Raw genomic sequence first — 25781 nt, forward strand, 5'->3', positions numbered from 1 at the left:
AAGGGGCCTCTTGAGTGGAATTGCTCACAAAACTTAGTATTAAATAGCTTGCAACTTATGGGGCAACCTACAAACACAACAGCCATCCTGCTTGTCCTGAAGGAAGCTGTCACCCCAGGGGGCCAGGTACTAGGCCTCTGTGTGTCCTCGTGACTCTTGTCCATGAATCCATGACAATTCATTGGGAACGATCTAGCTGTTATATGAGACATTTATGGACAATCTATTATTATGTTTTCCTCTTTTGATATAGAATGCTAGATGACAACAACATAGATAGAGCAAGAGCATGGTAGCAAGATAGAATGATCTGAATGTGGACCACTTACCTGCATTGGAAAGCCCTCCTCTCTGGGTTATTTTCTCTATGGCTGCCTTCAGATCCCGGGAATTCATATGAGTCTTGAGGCTAAACTGGGTAGCAGGGTTGTCTCTGAAGAGTCAGAACAAGCAATAACAATTAGCTGGAAAGTGAGTACCTTTGCAAGAAAGCAGAAATCATAGTTGATTCTTTTATAAATGAACAGAATGGCAGCTGGAATGGGGTTTGTGAGGTGTCCCATTGGGCACAGAACTAACGGGAAGAGAGGAGGGCTGGGCTCCTCCTCAGTGCGCGTGGAGGAAAGCTGGCTATTTCAGGACTCAGAGGTGTGTGTTCTACTTTGGAAGGTGCCGTGTCCTGGCTGTGTGATGGTGAAACGACACCTAACTTCTCCTTAACCTCTCTCGCATTCAGTTTCCTCATCTAGATGAAACCATCATAGCATCCTATTGCCAAGGAACAGGACTGGGGTCAGGTGGCTTTTTGTAAAAGTACAGATCCCACCTATTGAATGCTCAGTGTCCCTAGGCTGCCCCAGACCCTCCTCTCCAGGAAGAAAATGTCAGGAGTCAGCGACTTCCTGGGTGACCCTGGCACTGGCATTGCTGTGAAGAGTGGTGCCAAGGGGAAGCCTCTCCCTTTCTAACGTGTGCTCCCTGTGACTGAGGGGGACCACTCCAACCTCAGCCAGCAGGCCAGCCTCTGTTTGGCTAAAGGCTGGAAAAGACCAACTGGAGAGGAGTTGGGTGAATTCAGTGGGAAAACAGAAGGAGAATCCCCTGGAGATGAGTCTCCACAGGTTAGCCATGAGAAGAAGCTTGGGGACTGCTGAGCAGGGGATGCAAAATAACTTTCATGACCAGGTGGAGGAGTGCAGGGGTCCCTTGGCTCTGTTGGGTGGCATATGTGCACCCACACCCAGGAGCAGATGGAGATGCACGCTGAGCTCACGTCGCCTGAAGCACGTCCCTCAGCTCCAGGCAGGGCCTCTGGAGTGTGGGACCTGTGCAGCCACAAGGGGCCCCAGTCTCCACAAGGACCTACACCAAGAATGGCCTGTGCCAGATTTAATGCTGTCTTGAAGGTCCTAATCATTGAAAAAAGATTTTTAATTACTTATTTGAAAGGCAGGGAGGGGAGGGAGGGAGAGAGGGAGAGAGAGAGAGAGAGAGGTGCCATATGCTGGTTCACTCCTCAAATGGACCAGGCTAAAGCCAGGAGCCCAGAACCCAGTCTAGGTCTCCTACATGAGTGGAAGGGACCCACATACGGGAGCCATCACCTGCTGCCTCTCAGGGTGCACTTTGCAGGAGCTGGAATCAGAAGCAGAGTTGAGAGTTGAACCAGGCACTCTGATACGGGATGTGGGTGTCTCAAGCAGTGTCTTAACCACTCTGCCAAATGCCCGCCCCTTTTAATCATATCTCCCATCAAGTACTAACCAGGCCCCACCCTGCTTAGCTTCTGAGATCAGATGAGATCGGGCATGTTCAGGGTGGTATGGCCATAGACTTAATCATTTCTGAACAAGGACATTGTGTGGCTAGTCTAGACTGCAAGTTACTAAGCCCTTCAGACAGGGAAAGGAGTCCTTTAAAAGCAGTCAGAGTAGATCCAGGAAGAAGTAGCTTTGGGCAGTTTCAGGTGGGAACTCTAGGGGGGCCAACAGCAGAAGGGTCCTTCCTGAGCCCCTGGGGCCTGGGACTGGCAGTGCAACCACCAGTCACCAGAACCTGCAAGAGAGGAGATATCCTGCCTACCTCCTCCTTTTCCAACTTTCCTATCTCAAGGTGATCTATTGTGCCCAGAAGGTGTGCTAACCTAATGGCAGTGCTGTAAAACTGGGAGTGCCAGTCACCTTCAGAGAAGACAAAGGAAATTTAAAATACATTCAACTGATGGGAGGCATTGGGGCAAGACCCGGGCAGATGAAATTTCACCTGATCAAAGACCAAGTTCCATGGTTACAATTAAACAACAGCAAGCAGCTTCCTTTCCAACTTGGGCCCTACAAGAGGACTCCTGCAAAGAAGGGTGGTGAGAAGAAGAACGGTCGTTTTGCCATCAACGAAATGGTGACCCGAGAATCCACCATCGACATTCACAAGTGCATCCATGCAGTGGGATTCAAGAAGTGTGCCCCTTGGGCACGCACAGATGTCCAGAAGTTTGCCATGAAAGAGATGGGCACCCCAGATGTGTGCACTGATACCAGGCTCAGGAAAGCTGTCTGGGCCAATGGAATAAAGAATGTCCTGTACCGCTTCCACATGAGATTGTCCAGAAAAACGTAATGAGGATGCAGGTTGGCCAAATAAACTCTCCACTTTGGTCACTTGTGTACATGCCATCACTTTCAAAAGTCTGCAGTCAATGTGGATGAGAACTGATGAAAGTTGTAAAACTGCCTTTGTGTTCTGCTTTTCCTTTTCTAGCTACAGCATGGTGTGTGTGTGTCCTAAAGCAGCACCTGATCGTTTGGAAAACTTCCTAAACAAGGATGCCTGTGTTCCCCTCCCCAGCCCCTGGGCTTGATTATTTGGACAGCGAGCGTCTAGCAGGTTGGAGATGGAAAGAAGGATGCTGATGCTTTCACTTGCATGGTTCAGTTAATTTTTTTTTTTTTTGGACAGGCAGAGTGGACAGTGAGAGAGAGAGAGAGAGAGACAGAGAGAAAGGTCTTCCTTTCCGTTGGTTCACTCCCAAAATGGTTGCTATGGCTGGTGAGCTACGGCCGGCACGCTGTGCTGATCTGAAGCCAGGAGCCAGGTGCTTCCTCCTGGTCTCCCATGGGGTGCAGGGCCCAAGCACTTGGGCCATCCTCCACTGCACTCCCTGGCCACAGCAGAGAGCTGGCCTGGAAGAGGGGCAACTGGGACAAAATCCGGTGCCCCAACCAGGACTAGAACCCTGGGGTGCCGGCGCCGCAGGCGGAGGATTAGCCTAGTGAGCCACGGCACCGGCCAGTTCAGTTAATTCTAAGATAAACTTTTTTTTCCAGAAAACATAGGTTTCAATTGCCCTTGGTCTCTTTCCACATTTTAATTAACAACTGTGTGATGGATAGGACCTTAGATTTAATGAAATAAAGAGCAGTGTAATCTTAAAAAAAAAAAAAAAAAAAACACCAAGAGCAAGCAAAAAACAACACAGCAATCCCAAGTTTGGGGCTATCTGGACATTTGAGCGTGATCTTACAATGTAAAGTGCCTTGATCTGGGCTACTGTCAAAAATCGGAGAGAGGAGCCACACAGGGAGCATGGTGGCTTGCACGGTTCTTTCCCTTTGTCTTGAGAGCTTGTGGGTTTATAGATTTTTTTAATGATTTATTTATTTATTTATTTGAAAGGCAGTGTGACAGAGGGAGAGAGAGAGTGCGAGTGAGAGATCTTCCATGTGCTGGTTTACCCCCACTCTCCCTCCAAATGGCCACAGCCACCAGGGCTGAGCCAGGCCAAAGTCAAAAGCCAGGAACTCCATCTGGGTGTTCTAAATGGGTAGCAGGGGCCCCAGTACTGCTGCTTTCCCAAGCACATTAGCAGGGAGCTAGAATGGAAGCAGAGCAGCCAGGACTCAAACCGGCGTTCTGATATGGGATGCTGGCGTTGCAAGCACGGCTTTAACCTGTTGCACCCCAACAGCAGCCCCTGAGCTTATATTCTTACAGAACAATTGCAGTAAATGCGGAATTAGCCTCACAGTCATCCAGGTTCAAACCCTGCACTCCGTCTCAACCCATGTGATTCCAGCCTGCCAGTGCCGCATCTGTCAGGTCTTGGCATTCTCTGTATATCCTCACACACTTCCATTCCCTCCTCTGTGTTTCCATGGTGACAGCCTCCCCCACCAATTCAGGCCCCCTTTTTTCTGTCTGACTGTTATAAGATTCTCTGTGGTAACCTGTGCAGTGCCAGTTTTATGTTTATTGGATAGAGGACGCTTCCTTACGCTCAGTCTCGGTTCTGGCTGTAAAATTCCTCTACTCACAAATCATTGGAAGCTCTCATTGTTGAACTTCATATTCTGGCTCTCAAAGCCTCCATCGTTTAACTCTAACCCCTCGTGTTAATACTGGTCTCTCTGTTTCTCCCTGTCTGTCTCCCTGCCTTTTTCAGGGCATCCTATATTGCAGTCAGAGTGAACTGCTTGCTGTTTCTCAGGCTGCTAGCTCCGTGCCTTGCCCTCCTTCCCCCTCCTCTGCAAAGCCCTAACTGTGCACCACTCCAGGCTCCAGATACCTGTTTTCTTCACCCCAGCCTCAGAGGACAATCTCTGTGCCTGACTCAGCTTTCTCTAAGCACAGCATCTTGCACCGTCTTTCTTCACTCTATTTACTATGATCCCTGTTTCTAAATGTTGGTGTTCCCCAGGGTGCTGTCTCCATTGTGCGTCTCTTCTGAAGTCATATATGTCTTCTGAAGATCTTGTCATCTCCTGGAGTTCAGCAACCATCATGTACCAACAGCTGTCCTGCGGACTCTGGTGGGTCCTCTCTCTTGATGTGTATCAAATAGCTTACATAGCTCTGAGGGCAACTCAGGTTACATATTTCCAAACTGAAGTCATTTATCCTCCAAGTCTGCTTTACCTAGTCACCCATCCCTGCTTTAGTATTTCTTCTTCCCACTCATCCAGTGGGGGGGGGGGTAGGAAGAGAGTGAGCGAGTGAGAGAGAGAGTGAGCGAGAGAGCACTCCCATACACTGGTTCACTCCCCAAATGCCTGCAATGGCTGGAGCTGAGCTGGACCAGAGCAGGAAGCCAGGAACTCAATCTAGGTCTCTCATGTGGGCAGCAGGGAGCCAACTACTTGAGCCACTCCTGCTGTATCCCAGGTCTGCATTAGTGGGAAACTGGAATAGGGAGCTGAGACTTGAACCCAGGCACTCCAGTATGGGATCTGGGCACCCCAACAACTAGGCAGCATGCATTCTTGACTCACTAAATACCACGTTGTATTAGACTTATTTTTAAAGTATCTCTTCTCTCATCTATTACATCCCCAAGTTCAGACCTTCTTTTCCGATTGACTGCCATGCTTTCCTGCTCTGTTTTCTTGCCCCAGGGTGGCCTCCGCACAGGCTGTTGCATCTGATTTGTGCTAAGTGCATCACAGAGGCAGATTGAAGCAGGAAGCTAAGCTGCTTTATCTCAGGGATTTACTTTTGGAATTTTATGTTGTTTTCCTTAAGAAGGTCCCCAAACTGCCAAAGTTAAACTGTCCAAAGTCTAGCTCTTCCCCTAGTGATCAAGTTTTATGAACTTTCTCAGAGCCTAAAAAAATAGGTTGAAACAATAAAAAAAAAAAAACTACAGAATTAACAGTTGCAAAGTTTATATTGACAACCTGTGGTGAGCATTTGCTGCAGTGGTTAGGATGCTCCTGGCTCTGCTTCTGATCCAATTTCCTCCTAATGCACACCCTGGGAAGCAGTAGGTGATGACGGGTCAAGTGCTTGGGTCCCTGCCACCCGCATAGGAGACTTGGACTAGATTCCTTGCTCTTGGCTTCTACCTGGCCCAGCCCTGGCAGTTGCAGGCATTTAGGGAGTAAACCAGCAGATGGAAGATCTCTGTCTCTAAGCCTTTGAAGTTATAAATAAGAAAATAAGCAAAATTTTTTTAAAAATATAATTGTCTATGAGACATAAAACCTTAGCCACTTTATTGGTTGTAATTTTTTTTAAAGATTTATTTATTTTTTTGAAAGGCAGAGTTACAGAGAGCCAGAGGCAGAGAGAGAGAGAGGTCTTCCATCTGCTGGTTCACTCCCCAAATGGCTGCAATGGCTGGAGCTACACTGATCCGAAGCCAGAAGCCAGGAGCTTCTTCCAGGTCTCCCATGTGGGTTCAAGGGCCCAAGAATGTGGGCCATCATGTACTGCTTTCCCAGGCCATAGCAGAGAGCTGGATCAGAAGTGGAGCAGACGGGTCTCGAACCAGCGCCTATATGGGATGACAGCACTGCAGCAACGGCTTTACCCACTATGCCACAGTGCCAGCCCCGTAAATTTTTTTAACTTGCAAAAATTTCATTACATTTGGAAATGATTTATGAACTAAATTTTCTCACTTTGCAAGATTTCCTATGACAAGAAGTCAAAAGATAAATGTTGCAGACAATTTAACATCAAAAACATAAAATTCCCTTTCAAAAGACTTCACAGAAAAAAAGTGGTTTCTTTTTTCTTTCTTTCTTTTTTTTTTTTTTTTTTTTTTTTGGACAGGCAGAGTGGACAGTGAGAGAGAGAAAGGTCTTCCTTTGCCGTTGGTTCACCCTCCAATGGCCGCCATGGCCGGCGCACTGCGGCCAGCGCACCACACTGATCCGAAGGCAGGAGCCAGATGCTTATCCTGGTCTCCCATGGGGTGCAGGGCCCAAGTACTTGGGCCATCCTCTACTGCACTCCCTGGCCACAGCAGAGAGCTGTCCTGGAAGAGGGGCAACCGGGACAGAATCTGGCGCCCCGACCGGGACTAGAACCCGGTGTGCCGGCGCCACAAGGCGGAGGATTAGCCTAATGAGCCGCAGCGCCGGCCAAAAAAGTGTATTTAATATGGAATCTGCTTATGCAGCTATTGTCACTATTCTTTTTTTTAATAGTTATTTTATGTATTTGAAAGGCAGAGTAACAGAGAGCAAGCGAGCGAGTGAGCGAGCTTTCCTCCACTGGCTCGCTTCCCAAATGGCTGCAATGGCTGGGGATGGGCCAGGCCAAAGCTGGGAGCCTGGGACTCTATCTTGATCTCCCACATGGGTGCAGGGGCCCAAGCACTTGCACCATTTTCTGCTGCTTTCCCAGGCCATAGCAGAGAGCTGGATTGGAAGTGGAGCAGCTGGAAATCAAACTGGCACTCTGATAGTGGACTCCTGGGTCACAAGCAGCTGGCCTCGTTACAATGTTCTTAATATTGATCATTGTGGTGGCTTTCTTAGTGTTGACCATTTTGTGGAGCGACTGATGATCACCTATCTCTTTCTCATGCTGCATATACACTTGAGTCTTGTTATTCTTGGCAGTTATGTTCTATAAAGCCACCAGGAACACTAAGTTAGAAAACAGTGAGTCACTACTTAGTGGAAATACATGCTTTGCCTCCCATGAGCCCCGGGTCACAACATTTTCCTCAACAAATCAATGGCTAACTTTGTTTTATGCATGTTTTTATTTGAAGACACTAAATTTAAGCTTCTTACAAGTATGTAGTATTTCTTTATAATAAAACATTAGCTGAGAAAGGTTTAACATTTTCCTCACCTAGGGCAGCATGCCTATAAATGTCTTTGGCTTTTAGCCTCACAGTGATGCTGTATGCTAGTTTTTTGTTTGTGTTTTTTTAATCAGCTGCCCATGAATTTTTACTTTAGTCTCTTTTTCATAGCCTCACCACATACTGTAGATGTTATTGGAGCACTTTTTGGAGCAGATGCACCTACAGACAGCAAATTTTCCCTCTCTTTTCTGAAGTACCAGATTATCAATTCATTAACATTGAACTCACGGCCACCAGCACTATAACTCCTGCCTGAGCAAAGGTCATCTAACATGTGTATTATCTCTGTAAGAAAACAACATGCCTTCTTGAACTTAGGAACAGTAGACAGCCTTTCAGCACTAAATTTGAAGGCCAAATCACCCATGCAAAGCACAAAAATGAGACTGTGAAAGGACACTTGGAAAGAGTGAAACAAGAGGGCACAATGTTACTTTGATTATTGTTGGACACAGGTGCACTGGATGATTCAACATTTTTCCCACCTGTGAACACGTCTGAACATGGCTGTGCAAGTAGCTTGAGTCACACATTGGTTGTTGCAAATAAATCTGACCTGCAGCCAGCAAGTGCATTTGCAGATACAGAATCCACAGTCCATGAGAACTCACTAGAACCTACTTGAGAACAACATTGTCTCCTACCCTCCCATCCCTATGTTTAGCACGCAGTGGGCCATGGGTAACTCTGGAATAAACAAACAGAAGAAAGCAAGTCAAACGTCTCTCTCTTGTTGGATCATCTCCTGTGAAGTTGAACGCTGCCTCTGAGCTCCACGCCCATCAGCCTGTGGCTCTATCACATCACAGATGTAGAGGAATTCCTCTTTAGAGGAGCACAGATGAGCTCTTCACGTACCTCATCAACAAGTGCCTTTACATTTTATTCATTTAAAAAATAATGCTTCCCTTATGAGATTGTGAGGCCCCGGAGAACAGAACCTCGATCACATTTATTTATATTTGCTTATTTTAATGGATTGAAAGGGTGGATCAAAAGACCTCTGAAATCTTCCACTGCTAACGTTATGATTGGGGCAAAGGTGTGGAGCTCACCCAGCAAGGATCTTACAGGCAAAAGTTATCAAATCACTTTAGATGACTTGTTTTTCTATCTCCTGCAAATGGCATAATGCTTAGGCCATGGCGAGCATTCAATAAATCTTTGTTAGGGAGGTGTTGGGCCTCGTAGCCCAGGTGTCTGCATTCCACATCACAGTGTCTGGACGTAAACTCTCCTCTCCTTCTCCTGATTCCAGCTTCCCACCAAGGCAAATCCTGGGAGGGTACAGTGATGCCTCAGATCAGCTTGGTCCCTGCCACCCCTGTGGGAGCAGACTTGGATTAAGTTCCTGGCATTTGGCTTTGTCCTGGCCCAGCCCTGGCCAGTGTGAGCATTTGGGGGAGTGATCCAGCAAATGAGAGCTCTCTATCCCTTTCTCTCTCTCTCTCCCTCTCTGCTTCTTTCTTATTCTGTCTGACTGGCAGGTCTCAGGACCAGAGCGCCTGGGTAATGTGTCCTTTCTCAGACTATATAGAAGTCGGTGACCTGCCACGCAAGCCACGTGGCTTTCCAGGCATGCAGGCTTTTAAGAGGTATGTCACTATTTTTTTAAATATAAGAAAGTTTTAATCTGTAATTTTATTACAAGTTCTCATTAAAAACATCTTTTTCTCAGCAATATCAAATAGTTCCTTTGAAAATAAAGAAGATAAACAGAGCTTTATAACTTAAGGAGAACATACAAAATGATTCTATGTTTGGAAGAAGAGCTGAGAGTAATGAGGAGAAATTGCAGGGAGCCAGACATTGGCTGTGCGTGGAAAGGGATGATCTCTGTAATAGGAAACAGCTAGTGGGCAAGGAGTTACGCAACAAGAACACCTGGCGCGGGACAGGCACAGGTATAGCCTGGGCAGTCTTGGGCAATGGGGTCTGCGAAAGCAGGTGGATCATTAGTGTCTCCAGGGCTCGCTGGTGATGAAACTCACATGGGGCACTTGTGTGCACTGCACACCACTCCCTGCAAGAAGCTCAGCGAGGCCTGGGAATTTTTTTTAAGTGAAGGAGCCATCTGATCCTTATTTTCAGTGAAGTTTGGGACGCGCTGAACTTTGCAGGACCTCTGAGGCCCTTTCAGTCCTTAAGCTCTCATTCTGTTAAAGTTCCAGGGTCCACTGGGACCCTAGGCCACTTTAAGGCACATGGAATGAGCCACCACACTGAATTTTTATGCCACTAGAGAAACATTAACTAATCATAATCCTTCCCACAAGAGCCCTTCCAATAGCGTGTTGTGTGTGTGTGTGTGTGTGTTTTTTTAAACTGGACTCTGAGATGCAGCATGCCCATGAGATCAGGACTGTGTTCCAGGGGGATGTGCTGGTGGCTGCAATTTGGGTGGCAGACCTGTCCCCAGAGCGCAGGCCCTGGCTCAGTTTGAAAACGATTTTTGCCTTCATGTCCTATGGCTGTGTGCTCTGCTAGAGCAGCTCTGGCCAGTGTGCTGGGGGACTGTGAACAGGAAGCCCCGGGCACTGGCCTTTCTCTTCTTTCCCAGCACCAGAGAAGTGGGGGCAATGTCTGATCACACATTTCATCGTTTCAGAGGAATGTTGTTTGGAATGAGTAACAGCCTTTCAATCCGTCCACCGAAAACGTCAAAACTTAACCTGCCTTAGCCTCTTCCTGCTGGAGGAAGTGTGGACATGCAGTCTGCTGACCCGAGAGTCCCTGCTGAACCCCCTGGCCTGCCAGCTGCTCAGCTGTCCTGCATCACAGGGCTTCCCCCGTGGGTACTGGGGAAGTGGAACGTCTCGGGGACAGAGCTTCCCGGGCCCAGCTGTGCACCTGACCACCTGGGGATCTTGGTCATGTGCAGATTCTAGTGCTGCAGGACCAGAGTGAGGTCTGAGGGTCTCGCATTTCTAATGACCTCCCAGATGCCACTGCGGCTTATGCTTTGAGTGGCAATGTCTTAGACTGGGGTGCTCTAAGAATCAAGAAAATCTGCAGCGAGGCTGCCAATGCTAGGAGAAAAAAATAAGTCAGGAGAAAGATCAAGAAAAGAAGAGGCTGGGTCTCCCACAGCCTGCTGGACTGGCTACCCGGGGACAGATGAGAAGGGACAGGGTCGTGGGATTCCCCAGACAGGCCTGGGAGAGTCTCTGAGCCTTTTCTCTCTGGTTTTGCAGCAGTCACCTGGAGAGCTCTGAAGACTACAGCCACCTGGCCTTCATTCACATGGAGACCCTGATCCCACTGAGCGGAGGTTTGGTCTGGGTGTTGGGCTTTTTAAACACTCCCCAGCTGGCTCTCATGTGTATCAGGGCAGCCATCTGCTTCTCGCGGGAGATTCCTCCGGGAGTCCTGGGACGAGCCCGGTGAATGTGCAACAGAGTTCAAGGGGAATGGTTGCGGAGGCCAAGTGCATCGTTTTGTGTGTACCTCCAGGAGAACGGCATGGCCAGCGAGCGACAGAAAATGCTTGTGATTCTTGTGCAAACCGTATTCACACCTGAGCTTGAGACTCTGTGTTCCTGAGGATTGGGCCTTGGGAATTTGCCTGCCTGGCTCTCAGAGGAGAGACTTGGGGTCCTCGCAGGGGCTGATGGGCAGGTGGCAGGCAGCTGTCCACGTATCCTGTCAGTTCCCGACAAGGCACTGCCACTGAGAGGCTGAGAGGAACTGTGAGGTAGAACTGGGAGACCCGCATCCCTGACAGGTACAGTCGCTCTGCGCCGGCACAGCCCAGCCGTGTCGCCCCTCTCCGAGAGTGGGCAGTTCTGGGCTTACTGAAGGTACCGCCTGTGGGGCCCGTCCCCTCGCCTGATTCTGGTTTAATAGGTCTGGGTGTAATTAGGCACTAGCACCTCTGGGAACTTCAGGGAACACAGATGTGAAGCCAGTTCTCCTGCTCTGGGGCCCTACAGTGGGTGCCGTGGTTCCCATCTGCTGGGCCATGTCCATAAGCATAGTGGCTTCAGTCACACGCATTTAGTTGTACTAGCTCACAGCTCAGGAGGTCTCCATGGGCAGAAACCAAGGCATCAGCAGGGCCAAGTTGCTTTCAGAAGGCCCTGGAGGGCACTCTCTTTTATCCACTAGTGATCGAGGTTGTCTGCGTTCCTTGTTCATGGCTGCTTCCTCCACCGTCACAGCCGGCAATGTCGCATCCCTCTGACCATCCTTTCATAGTCATCTCTCTGATTGCCAGCCACTGGGGACGGTTCTCCAGTTGAAAAGTAATCATAATTATTTGAAAGACAGAGACAAAGACAGAGACAGAGATCTTCAGTCCACGGGTTCACTGCCCAAATGGTCACAACAGCCAGAGCTGGGCAAGGCTGAAGACAGGAGCCCAAAACTTATTCCAGGTGGCACATGGTGGCAGGATTCAAGTATTTTGATCTATCACTTGTTGCCTCCAAGGGCACATATTAGCGGGAAGCAGCAGAAGTGAAGCCAGGATTGAACCCAGGAAATGGGCACCCCACCTGGCAGCCACTGTGCCAAATGCCCAGCCCAGGTTTTCAGTTTTAAGCACTCATGATTGGAGTGGGATGCCCAGATACTCTGGGATAAACTCCCTGTTGTAGAGTCCTTAATTGTAACCACATTCGTGAAGTCCCTGTGCCTGTGAGGCGAAATATTCACAGGGCTCGGGGCAGCTTTAGGGAGCCCCTTGCTTCTTCCCTTCACTGACCTACGGGAGGCTCTGGGTAGCCCTCGAGCTTTATCGGGCAGGATGCGGTGTTAAGCTCAGGGCACGACTGCTCTGCTCATCTCCATCTAGACTGAGTGGGCTAAGACGTGAGAAGCTGAAGGAGACGCTGCCCAGGGGCGAGGCCTCCTAGAGAGAGGGCCGCTGTCATTGGCCCATGAGCAAAGAACAGTCCATTTCATATTGCAATAAAGAAAAACCCACCTCTCCCTGTATTCCAAAACTCTTTGGCAATTTTGATATGCTAGGGTTGATGATGACGTTCAAGAGAACATGCGCAGCTTTGTTCCATTTAGCCCGAGACTGAGGCCTAATGCAGAGGCACACCTAAGGCTGGAGGGCACTGGGCACCTGGGGATCCAGGCTGCGGCTTCCGGGCAAGCTGGTTGGCCGCATTCATCCTGTTTGCTGGAGCTCACCTACGAGCTGCCCCATCTGGTTAGTCTTTCATTTAGCCTTTTCATGTCCCTGCCGGTAGTAAGGACAATCGTGAGCCTGTTGGTTGTCTAATTTTAATTTAGAATGCATGTGCAAGACGGGCTTGATCCCTGGCCCTTTGTTCAAGCAAGTGTCTTAATCTTCAGTCTGGAAATTGTCAATTATCAGAAGCTGTCCTGACAGATGAGCAAATTCTTTGCTTTGGAGTCAATTTTGTTTGACATTTCAGGGATTAACCCAAGATTAACATTTGCCTTCTCCCCTGGTTATGCATTTTGCTGTGTGTTCTTGGGGAAGTCCCTCGGCCTCTCTGAGTCTATCACACGCTGCCTCTTGTTGGAGGTGTGTAATGATTGTGCTAGGAACAGGTTGAAGCTGCTGGGTTCTGAGCCCCTGCAGGTGAGGGGCATGGAGATGGAGCAGTGTGCAAGCACAGCTGTTCAGACTTCGCCTGGGCTCCAGCCAGCAGCAGGAACTCAGCTGGGGCAAGGCGCACTTATGGAGGAGCAGGGGGCACGGCCTGGCAGAGGGTGTTGGTCTCCTGAGAGGAGAATGGAACAGACGAGCAAGAAATGAAGCCATTTGTGCAGAGAAGGGGGGCGTGGACGACCCTCCCCTTACAGAAAGCGCCCCTCACCTGGGCTCTCTCGAGTGCTGCTTCTGTTCCTTGTACCCAGACGGCCTCTGAGTAGGAAACAGGATGCACTGCGTTTCTAAAGCAAGCGGATCTTTATACCACTTGCATTCTTGTTTCTTATCCCCCTTTTGCCTTTGGGCAAAAATTTGCTCTAAAATTCTTTAAAATTCTAAACTTAAAAATCTGAATCCCAGTCCAGCTCTCCAAGGAAAACCAAGGGAGGGAATCTCCCAGGGGGACATTGTGGAGCCATGGTGGCAATGGAGGTGAGAAGCCGGAGTGGAGGGGAAGTTCTGAGCTGGGGGGCCCTCTCCCGGGCCAGGTCCTTCTCAGTGGAAGCCCCTCCCCGGACTGCTCGCTCTGATGGGGCTCACTTCCTCTTTCTAACATGAAGAGGTAGAGCCAGGTGCTTGCTAAGGCCTCAGGGCCCCGCAATTCCAAGAGGGCAGAAATGGTTCCCAGTGGGAGCAGAGAGACCGTGAGGATGGGTGAGAACTCAAAACGCCACGAGAGGAGCCGGAGTCCCAACCGGCCAGGCGTTTCTTTTTACAGAAACAGGGGCTTCGGCTCAGCATGTACCTCTTGCTGACCCTTTCCTGCCCTTCTCCCATCCGTGTGCACAAAAACCACTCGAGGCCCAGCAACCAATCGAGAGCAATCCCAGCCTCCTCGCCCCCTTCGTGGGCCGCGCTCCCATTTCTCTTGTTTCCCACACCCCGCAGATGAATGGAGAACCTCCGTGCAAGCCGTCACCTCATCACTGATCATCCCACCTCCTCGGAACCTGGAGGCTGGAAGGGAGGGAGGGGCAGCTCGTGGAGCGAGTGTGTTAACGACACTCGCTTGCTGCATGCCTTCAGAATACAGAACCGGCCGCTGAATTACAGGCCGCCAAGGCTGGCAGAGCCCTCATAAATCATCCGCTGACCCCTTGCTTCCCAGGTAGCAGCACCCACAGGGAGAGGTTAAGTGACTCGGTTAAGGTCACACAGCAGGGCTGAGACCGGCATTCAGATCGCCTGTCAGGGTTCATTGTGCTTTCCCGTCAGCCCTGTGGCCCGAGCAGGGTGAAGATGATGGATTAGCTTATGTGAGCATAAAGCAGAGGAAACCGCACTCATTTCTCTTAAGGGCTCCACATTAACAAGGGCCTTGGATGGATAAAAGGCAGATAGCAAGGTATTTTTATTTTGAAAGTGATGGGAAAACATGGAGGTAAATTCTTTCTTGCAAATGGTGATCACATCAGGAAAGTGGGAGAAGACAACATGTTTAAGGGTGTTCAGTCTGTTTTGTGTTGCTGCAAGAATACCACAGTATGGGTCATGTATTTAAAAAAAAAAAGTCTAGTCCCTGCAGCTCTGGAGGCTGGGAAGCCCACGATCGAGGGCTGCATCTGGCAAAGGCCTTTGTGCTGAGTCATCTCGTGGCAGAAGGTAGAAGGGCAAGTGAGCGAGAGCAAGAAGGGGGTGAAACCTGCTTGCAAAACAAACCCACTCTTCCGAGCCTATTGGCCTGACAACAAGACGTTGACCCATTCATGGGCCCTGAGCTCCTCACCCAATTACCCCGTATTGGGCCCCGCCTCCCAACATGGTAACATTGGTGACTAAGTTTCCAACACATGAACTTTGGGGGACACAGTCAAAGCATTGGCAGCCAGGAGGGAGGCTGAACTGTTTTGCCTTCCCTGCCATGTTTGCTCTTTAATCCAGGTTATCCTCAGCGTGTAACACTATTCTCGCTTTTCTTTTAACATTTATCACCTTATTTTCATACTGTACTACAAACAGTGGTGGACACCAGCTTAAAAAACAGAACTTTTGGGGCCAGCTAGCATCATGGTGTAGCAGGTTAAGCCTCTACCTGCAACATTGCCATCCCATATGGACACTGGTTCGAGTCCTGGCTGCTCCTTATCTGATCCAGCTCCCTGCTGATGCACCTGGGAAAGCAGCAGATGATGGTCCAAGTGCTTGGGCCTCTGCACCCATGTGGGAGACCTGGAAGAAGCTCCTGGTCCAGCCCTAACCGTTGGGGCCATTTGGGGAGTGAACTAGCAGATAGAAGATATCTCTCTGCCTTTCAGATAAATAAATCTTTAAACAAATGAACAAAAGCAGCATTTTTAATGCAAGATAACACACCAAGGTTTGAATCCCCCAATAAAACTGACTGGGAACATCTTGCACTAAAATACTGATTTCCTCCCTAGGAAAGACTGCTGTCCACTTGCTATCTTTAAAAAGGAACACAAGAATGAAAATGGATTGACATTTTGAAAACAAAAAGACAGTAAGCAAAAACTGATTTCAGGTCAAAAATCTTCAGTAGCTAATTTGACATTGAGAGGTGGCATTTGAGTAAATATTTTCGTATAATTGACTCTGACTATACAATATGTGCCAGTTAACTTATCTTCCCTTGCAGGCTTAGAGCGTAGTACAAATGTATTATTGGAATTTAATTCTAAAGATAAAAATGTCATAGGTTCTTAGGAAAATAAAGCATTTCTGTTTCTCTTGGCAACTCAAATATTCTAGAGTCATCATATAACAACCTACATTAAAATGCGGTCTAGGGGAGCCCTTAGGGAACCTTTGAGGGGGCTGGAGACCCCTGAGGTGTAGTCAGTTATGAGTTTTTATTTTTTAGGAGAGGCAATAAACCTGTGACTGCAGCTTCTGAGCGAAAGGCACCAAGGCTGACGTCACTTCCTGCTTCTACGGCCTAGACTACAGGCTGTGGGGAGGGAGGGCACCATGAGGTGTCTAGTTGTTCTCTGTGCCAGGTGTGATCATCCCACCCTCATGGGTTCTTGGTCAAAATCTATTTGGGATGTGTGCAAACATCAAGCAGGTTCACACATGCTTGCTCTTCTGATTATCTGTCAATATCTGTGTATCTGTTTTAGGAAGAAACCTATTCATATCGGAAACAAGCTCGCCTTATTATCCTGAATGAGAGAATGAAAGGTTGAGATTGGATGCTAACATGAGCCCTTAGTTTCTACCCTAAGCAAAACAGCTGAGCAGATTGGAGACAGTCACTTGGGTGCTCAGCTGACTCGTGTCTCCCGACACATTCTTCACCCCTTGTCTGGTGAACTTTTCCAGTACGGGTGCAGAGATCAAAGATGATGAGGAGGAAAGAGAAAGTACAACCCAAGGCATTGTGCTCTCCAGGTGTCTTACCTATAGGGGGATCAGTTGTAGCCTAGGGTACAACCCCTCAAGAAAATGTTCTAATAATCAAGAGAATCCAATCTTTTTGACCTCCAGATGGAGAAATTGATGATGAGAGAGGTGAAGGCCTAGCCCAGTTTGTTAGGAGCTGAGCTGAGACTTGCAGCCAGCTCTTCTGATTCCCAGTCAGATAAATCTTTTCAGTCTAGCATGTTCACAAGAGTTTGTTAACTTGACCTTCCCTTCAGGAAGTCTGTCTGTTAAGCAGCATCTGAATTGCTCCAAGCTTTTTAAAATTATTTATTTATTTACATTTCTATTAGGGAAGAGAGTGAATTTGTGCTCTAGGACATGTTGGTATTATTGATGGCATACAATTCAGTGTGTGGCACCACTTGGCTTCTGGATTGAGGACATTAGCTGCACTTACCCGTACTGAACAACACCCATCAGTGGACCTGCAGGGCCAATGTCAAGCGCTTGGGCGACGTCGGTGAGGAACTGCTTCTGGATTCGGAATCGACGCCTGCCGATGCTGGAGCTCCCATCAATTAAGAACGACAAGTCAATCCTGCAGTCTGAGGAATGGAAAAATGCCTTTGTTATTATTATTATCTCCACTGCATTCATTGGGGGCACTCTCTCCTTTTTTTGTACCAGAGTCTCCTGGGAGTCTAGTGAAAAGACAATGAAAAAGAGGTAGCAAGATTTAGGGTCCATTCATTATTTATGTCCTGATACTTTCCCTGCGCTCCATTGTCCCAGGCACTTGAGCCAGCACTTGTTTCCAGAACTGTCTTAGAACCCTAAATATCATCTGCGTGACGGACTTCGGAAATAGCCATGCCCTTGGCAAGCCTGAGAAGACCCTCACCAGGGCTTCCCTCCGGTAGTGGGGGGAATCCACCAAGCTGAGTCTCAGGAGCTGATGACCCTTTATTCTCATTCTAACTTCTTAGAACCACATAGTGGGTCCTTTTGAGTGAAAGAACCTACAAGACTAGTGGAGAGGAGAGGGCAGACATTGTGGCATAAGAAATTGATGCCAGGCTTTTCCTTCACTACCCTGGCAACCAGAGAGACTATGCTCCTGCACAAGTAACCACAGGCTGCCACACTTGTCTGTAGCTATCTTCCGTTATTTTACTTGTGATAAAGACCAGTGCAGTTGTTCTGGCCTAGGATCTTGACCTCTGGAAATACCTGAAGGTTATGATGTAGGTAGTCAGGATGGTAGGGCTGTGAGTCATTTTCAAATGCTATCAGGAAAGAGTGAAAAGTCTCCCAAGCTAACTGAAATTAGTATTTGATTTGCTCTCAATGGAAATAGTGGCTGGCGCCGCGGCTCACTAGGCTAATCCTCCGCCTTGCAGCACCAGCACACCGGGTTCTAGTCCCGGTCAGGGTGCTGGATTCTGTCCCGGTTGCCCCTCTTCCAGTCCACCTCTCTGCTGTGGCCCGGGAGTGCAGTGGAGGATGGCCCAAGTCCTTGGGCCCTGCACCCCTTGGGAGACCGGCCATTGGAGGGTGAACCAACGGCAAAGGAAGACCTTTCTCTCTGTCTCTCTCTCTCTCACTGTCCACTCTGCCTGTCAAAAAAAAAAAAAAAAAAAAGGAAATAGTATCATCTCAGTTTGTTACAATTGATTATTCAGTGCTGACCAAGGAGTTCTTATTGGGAGCTGTGTAAGCCTTTGATTAATAAAAGACGAATTATAAATTGCAATTTGAGAGATGAAAATGTTTGAAAATAGAGTCCTATGAAGAGAGAAGAGGTAGGACTGTGTGGCTGGAGAACCCAAGAGGACTCGGCCAGGAGAAGCTGCCCAGACAAGCCCATGTCTCCTTCAGCTGCAGTTGCTGGTGTTTATACACAGCACTGCCCTGGAGGCCAATGCCCTCTCATCGCCAGGAGAAGCCTCATACACAGGGAGGGTTGTTGTCATATTTGAAAAAATGAAAGCAGTAAATGGATGTGAGTGATGAGAAATATTTACTGATGAGTGTCTGAGAACTGTCAGATGGAGGAGAACAGTCGTAGCTGAGATGTGCCTCGTTATCTTCCCGTGGCTCATGGCAACTGAACCAACGCACATGACAAGGGCCTCTCAGGGTCTGGCCGACTCTGCTCCACCTGAAACCAAGGCACTGGTTTGGGCCTTGGCCCAGCACTGGGCCTCTGAACTCAGACCTCCCACTTACCTGATGTTCAGGGCCTACCAAGTTTTCCTAAACGGCTTCCCTGTCCTGTGTTTCCCTGAAGCATAAACCTCGAGGTGAAGATTGAAAGAGGCAAATAAGACCCAAAAGTAGATTTTAAGGATGCCACTGTAACGTGGGATAACGCAGAAAAGAAACAGAACTGTGTACGGTTTGCCCTGTGATTCCCCAAACAGAGCCCACGCATTTCGTTCTGGCCTTGTGATGTGAGCCAGTGCCAGCAGGTGGCAGTAGTGTTCTTCAGGGCCCGCTGCCCACCATCACTCAGAGTTGGCTAGAAATGCGGACTCTTAGGCTCCACCCTAGCCTCTAGGGTCAGACCTACCTTTTAACAAGATCTCCAGGTGGTTTTGTGCATAATAAAGTTTGATGGTAAAGCAAATTACTGAAGAGGGATTTTCCTTCCACATGTCAGCAGATTAGTTCAATATGCCTTTCAAAACAAAAAACTGTTCTCTTGAATAACTGTTTAGTAGAGGAAGGCGGTGGGAGTTTTATTTATTAGTTCAGTTATTTACATATATTAGAGATCGGACTGCTGGTTCACTCCCCGATACTCGCAATGGCTGGGGCTGAAACTCAGTCTGGGTCTCCCATGTGGACAGCAGGAACTTGATCACCTGAGTCAGCATGGCGCCACCCCCCCCCTCCCCCCCGGGAATACATTAGCGGGAAACTGGAGTCAGGAACTGGAGCTGGTACTGAATCCAGGTATTCTGATGTGTAGGTGTCTCAGACAGCGTCTTGACTGCCAGGCTGAATGTACGCCCCATTGATTCCTTGTTCTATAGATGAACATGTAAAGTACGCAGATTTCTGTAGCCTCTGTTCTGTTCCTCATGGTTTTCTTCCTTATTTCTTGCCTCTTGAACCGTGTTCAGGATTGACACATTCATTCCATAGCTGTGTTTTAGGCAGGCAAGGTGTTCGTTTGCTTAGTTCTCTTCACTCACTGCCCTGATGGCTGATCTCAGGATCATCTTTGTTTCCCCCATTTCAGAACATTTTAACAGCAATGAGTCTGGCTCAGGGCACGTGCTGAGACCTGGTGGCTTTCTCGTAGAGTTGGAAACATGTGGATCTGTAGATGACATCAGATAGAACTAGCTTTTGAAATGTTCAGCATGAATGGTTTGCTATGGTGACAGGGGTGGGGGACAAGGATGAAAAGGTAAGATGTTGTGTCCACGGGAATCATTCCCAATTTGAATTATTTTTAATGCAATTTTATAAATTCATGTTTGGGTTATCCAGTATCTCAGGCCAGAGTTTCTTAATTCTGGATACAAATTATGTAGCTTTAATCAATAAAGGTGCCTGGAGATCACCGTAGTAGAGGACAGTCGTTTCCAGAGTTAGCGTGCCAAGGACTCACTTCAGCTGGGTCTCACTGGAGAATTGGTAGGGTCTGGGGCAGAGGCTCCCACAGGATGCTGCTGCTGCTGCTGGTCTCCAGACGCACTCGGAGTAGCGAGGTCTAGGGACTGACCCGGTGTGTGTGAGACAGGAAGGGGGCACTTGTAATGATAAAAATGTCTTTAGGGGCTTCTCATTCGCAGCACCGTTGAGACGTAGAGCCCAGTAGTGGCTGACTGGCAGTAACATTCTAGAAGCTTTCCCCCGAGAGCTCGCAGGGTTTCTTCTTTTCTCTGGTCCCACATTTCTGGTATCCTCAAGTGGCTTCTTCTTCACTTAATTGGCTCTTCAGCTTCAGCCTTGTTTCTTCCCACTTTACTTTCTTTCTCTACGTCACACATTCTGTTTTCATAGCCTAAGTTTGAACCGTGTCTCATCATCCCCCAACTCTGTATTTCTGATTGGGATGTTCCTCTGAACGTGAGATCTGGTAGACACTTGTCTGCTTGGCCGAATGTCTCACTGAAGATGACAGGCACACATGATTTTCCTACTGCCTGCTCCATCCCAGCACCCCTCACTGCAGTACAGTTTACCTAGTTATCAAATCCTGACTGCCCCCTTTCTGATACCTCCACCACAACCCAATAGATTTTTATTTCTCTACATCTCTTGAATCTGCCCATTTCTCTATTTCCACTTCCAACTCTAAGCTCTGGCCACCATCACCTTCCCTGAGCCACTGTCCCTGCCAACTGGCCTGTCTCTTTTATCCACCCTTGTCTCCCCATTGCATCCCCATTCTTCACTCTGTTGCCATAGGGATGTTTAAAATAGCTGATCCTCTCCCCTTCAGTCACACAGTTTAAATCCTTCAAAAACTTTCCTCTCCCCTTAGAACAAAGTGACAGAAGAGCGGAGATAAATAGATCCATGGTAGGAGAGAGGTGGCTTTGGGTGGGAGTGAGTGGGCAGAGAAAGTAGATCAGATGTCAAAACTACCATGAGTTTCTAGTTGTCAATTAACTTACTTGGATCTCCCTGGGATACCGGCTCCAATGATTGTGTGCTTAATTCTTCTTTTGGAACAAATCCTGGAAAGAGCAGTAAAACTTTTGGTGACTTACAGGCACAGGAAGCATCTGGCCTTACCCCAGGGAAGGGGACATGATGAATATTCACACCCAGCTCAGGAGCTTGGTTTATAGCTAACTCTGCTCTTTTGTACACCACCCCCATCCTGAGAAAAATAAGAATAAATTAAGAAATACTGACAGCCTACCAAAGACAGTATTCTGCTGGCTGTTCAGAATACTCAAGATCTGCTTCTATTAACTCATTCTATCTGAATCTCAATTCCCTTATCTGAAACATTTTGCTGGCCTAAAGGTTCCTCTGTAAAATTCTGAAAATCTTGAGGGCAGGAAGTGTGTTCTCTCGTTATATAAACCTTCCCTGTGCCCGGCACCTGCAGGTCCTCCGCCTCCTCTGTTCCTTGACAGCAAGTCAAGGAACAGAGATGAACGACAGGAGGAGCGCAACCTGAGGGGGGCTGGATGCTAACCGGAGGAGAGCCACTTAGATAAAAGTAGCTCAGATAAGAGGGTCTAAACCGCCACCTCTCCCTTCAGTAGTTGTTCAGACTGTAGGTAAAAATGCAAAAATGTTTAGAGCCTCGAGTGGCTGTGTGTCAGATAAATTTCAGCCGTGTGTGCCCACACATGTGGGTCTTTACGTCCAATTCCAGGAGGTGCCAAGTTCATAAATACACCTTGCTAGGAAATCATGACAATAAATGAAAATCCTTTTAGGCTTGGGAGTCCCATAGGATTCGCAGGCACGGCCAACCAGCAGCACCGGAAGTGAGTGCTGGAACTCCCGGGAGCCTCGGGCGGTGGAGGAAGGCGCTGGGATCTCCACTTGCTCTTAGCGGCAGTGAGCCCTCTCCTGACTTGTTATTTTTCCAGTTTGCAAAGCGCATGATTTCATCTTCCCCTTAAAGGTCAGCTCGCTCATCCTACTTCCTCACGTCCTTTCAAACTTCACTTTGGGTGTCTAACAACGTTTCTCAGCCAGGAGCGGCGCAGGAAACGCCCAGTGCTGAGCCCGAGACGCAGGGGGAGAGGTGAAGGCGAGTACCCCTGCTGATGGCATCTCCCCTCACGCCAGGAGCACCACCCATTCACCTGACGGGGATCCCTGAATACCGTTTTGCAAAGAAAGAAGGGGAAATAAAGGAAGTCGAAGCGTGTTGCCAGACGGAGTGGGGGTCTAAATCCATCTTTGGGGTGGGAAGCAAACTCCCATCTAGCTTTTTTGTCTTCACGTTTCTTTTCTCGTTTGCTACCCAAGGTTACCTCCTACCTCAGGTTTCCTTGGGAAAGTTTCAGTGCCCTTCTCAGGGTCATCCCGACACCATCGGAAAGGCTGTTGTGGTGAACTTGGCTTCTTGTGCCATCAGCTGGAGTTCTAGACTCCTCTGCTAGTTTTGGGATCTTCTGCATCTTGATCTAGTTATGGCTGAGAGGTTGGTCAGTGTAATTACCTGCATCTAAAAGGGCTGATCCGGGTTTCCACAGCTCCATTTCTCCTTTCAAAATAAAAAAGAAACAAACTTGTTGCTTAATCCGACCAGCAGAAACTCTCAAGTAAACGTCTAGGATGCTAAGATTTCCCAACTGTGGCAGGAAGTTCAGTAGAGGAACAGGCAACCAGAATCTTGGATGGAGCAACCTGAAATCTGTGATTTTTCCCTTCTAAAACAATTAAAGCCAAAGGCATAAATCTTTTTGCCCATTTCTTTCTTTTACTATGCAGTAAGTCTCAGGGAATAATAGGAATCCTAAGATTGCAAAGGATCTACAAACTCATCTAATACAAAGCAATACCTCCCGGTCTGGTTCTACAACATCCCCACTGAGTAAAGGGCTGGTCGGTGCTTGAATATCTCCCGAGATGGGGAACTCACGACAGATCTGGCCGAAGTTGTCTGTGTGTGTTCATTCCTTCTTGGATTGTTGAGACTGAGAAAGCTTTGATTTTATCAGTCTGAAATCTTTGACCTAAGGCTTTATTCATCCATCCATCCTCCACACACATCCATATTATAGACCCAATATGTGCTTAATATCATTCTAGGCACTCGTTGGTTTGAATTCTCTTCCTTGAAGCTGCAGAGAACAAATCTGGCCCCTTCGGGGTGAAGACAATCCATTTGCTTCCCAAGTTTTTGCTTCTCACCGTGTGCTTCCAGCAGAGTAAAGCAAAGCGGCGAGGCATTCTAAATGCGGGAAGACGCCTACCATCCTTTACCACAAAGTGGTGCTGCTACAGTAGAACGGGTACTGGGGCAGGGGAGATCCTGACCCAACGGTCCTCGAGCTGTTCTGGGGAGTTACAGCTCAGAGGCAGCACAGACATTTTAGGAAACCTCTTGAGACGCTGTTTCCCTTTCTTCATCTCTCCCTGCCAGCTCAGAAGTCCGAGCGCATGATCAAGCAACTGTTGCGTTTCTTAAAGGCTATCAGCTTTGCTGCTGTCTGGATTATTCACACACTCGAAAGAAGTGATATTTTTCTAGATGTGATTAAGACACCAGGCAATTTTGAAAGGTAACGTGCACTCCTGCATATTCTGATTTAATGGTGAATTTAATCTTGCTCAGCCATTAACTAGGTGTGTGACATTGAGCAAGTCATGCACCCTTGATGAACCTTCATTTCTCTGGAAATAGCATCAGTAGATTGGGTGACATGGTCTCCACATTTTAAAAAAAATATGATTTATATTGAGCGTTTGCTACTTTAGCCTTATTACTTTATCGCCATCTACTGATGAATATACGCACTGTTCCTTCTTTCCTTAAAAAACCATATTGTTGACTTCTTCAGTTTTTGTCCGCACCTGTCAATGGCAGGAAAGTTAGAGCTGAGCGCTCTGCCCCTTTGGTAGAACACCAGCAGTCAGGGGTTTCCAAGCCTCTCAGTCCTCCCCTGGAGTCCTGTCCTTCTGTTACTGCCACTTTCATTTTGTTTGGGACAAGCTTGAGCCAAATTACATTCATCCAAAAGCCAAGGGCTGGAAAATATTTGGACAGCTGAGACATGGTGATTTTTGGACTTGGTAGTAATGGGAAGTAAGTTTGTGTGGATATTTGGATTCTGGCATCAAGGGGGAGCAGGGTAGGGTAGGGTAGAGTACAAAGTCAGAAAGTCCATCTGGGGTCTACCAAACGCTAGCTGGCGGCTTGGCGCTACCTTCTCTTTAGTTCACTCAGGTTTTCTCTTTGTGAAGGGGGAGGCCTTAAAGACTTGTCCTGCGCTGCCTCAAATGGAGAACAGTCTCGATGGAGGTAAGTGTATATAAAATCACGCTCTAAAAGACGGGATTATTTTTGTGACAATCTTTGAGCGTTTCACGGATGTAGTCAGGCCTAAGAGAAGTATTGATTCTAAACAATTTCTCTGTTAAAAATGTAGACACCATGAGCATGTATTGAGAGCTGGCTTAGTATCAGGCACATGTGTTAAGTCACAATAACCCTCTGAGTTGTATTAGCTGCAACCCATTGTACAGGTGAGGAAACTGCTATGCAGGAGGAGCCTACAGGAGGAATGATGGTCACGTTGGCATCTCAGGGCACTTGGTTAGGGCCCTGGTGAACTAGGCCCGGCACAGCCACCTGTAGTCCGCATCACTGTGGCTAAGTTTTCACAAGGGCCTGGCACCGTTCCTGCTGCTAAGACTCTGGTGACGGTTTTGTGCCAGGCACAGCTCCTTCTGTTCCTTCGTGCATCTGGAAGGCACACACATGCGGGCCCGGGTAACACGTGGCCCTTGGTGTTCTTGAGTTTTGGGGACAGAAGTCCAGGTGGCTTTTCAGCTACTTGGTTTTTCCCAGGTGGCTCTGCAGGGGTGCAGTTTTAGGAGGAAGTGGCAGTCTGAGGGGCAGCAGGGGGTTCTTGGCCTCCTTTCCTCGGCCTGGCTGCATGCCCCCAGGGCTGGACGTTTCCCTGGGAAAACCTCTCCTTCCTGTACCTCGGTGGGAAGCACGAAGAGAGCAGAGCTCTGCAGCTGTGCTGAAGGCGTCGCCGTGCCTGCCGTCCATCACCTGGGGACTTGCAGAGGAGGCAGGGCAGCCTGCGGTCCTGGGCATCCAGCAGGACGTGAAGTCCAGTTCCAGGCATTTGAAAAGCTCTCAGTCTTGAAAGACTCTCGAAGAGTCTCGGCCTCTTTATATTCTTTAAAAATTATTGAGGATCCTAAGAACTTTGGTTTGTGTGGGTTGTCGCTATTAACTTTTATCACTTAAAAATTAAAACTGCACTTTACAACAGAATATTAATTTGCAACACATTTAATCATTAATTCATAAAAAAGTAGACCTATTGTATTTTAACATAATTTGTGGCTTTTTATTGAAAATAAGCATTTTCTAAAACAATTCGCTGAGGAGAGTGATAACTTTCTTCAGTGTCTGTCATAATGAAGACAGCTAGACTGTGGTATTAGCTGCTACAGTAGATCTGTGGTGATGTGTTGTTTTTGTGGAAGTATATGAAGAAAATCTACCCGGATACAGATGAAGTCACAAGGAGGAAATCCCAGACTTCCTGGAAACCTGGT

At 48.0% G+C, this 25781-nt stretch overlaps 1 protein-coding gene and 1 pseudogene across 4 annotated transcripts in view; one reads left to right on the forward strand and one right to left on the reverse strand.

Annotated features, from left to right (window-relative positions):
- VIT (vitrin) overlaps nucleotides 1-25781 on the reverse strand; it is a 118990-nt gene that overhangs the window by 17309 nt on the left and 75900 nt on the right. For all 4 annotated transcript variants that reach the window (XM_008254544.5, XM_008254543.5, XM_008254546.5 and 1 more), the window contains 4 exons: nucleotides 22702-22746; nucleotides 21188-21250; nucleotides 17011-17158; nucleotides 330-433 (listed from right to left, as the gene is read on the reverse strand). In XM_008254544.5, the coding sequence (XP_008252766.3) occupies nucleotides 330-433; nucleotides 17011-17158; nucleotides 21188-21250; nucleotides 22702-22746 (360 nt within the window). The remainder of the gene's footprint in view (nucleotides 1-329; nucleotides 434-17010; nucleotides 17159-21187; nucleotides 21251-22701; nucleotides 22747-25781) is intronic.
- Nucleotides 2084-16375, forward strand: LOC108176371 (uncharacterized; annotated as a pseudogene).

The sequence above is a fragment of the Oryctolagus cuniculus genome, chromosome 2, assembly GCF_051225735.1.
Source record: "Oryctolagus cuniculus isolate XC-2025 breed Fujian yellow rabbit chromosome 2, ASM5122573v1, whole genome shotgun sequence".
In the NCBI taxonomy this organism is placed as follows: Eukaryota; Metazoa; Chordata; class Mammalia; order Lagomorpha; family Leporidae; genus Oryctolagus; species Oryctolagus cuniculus.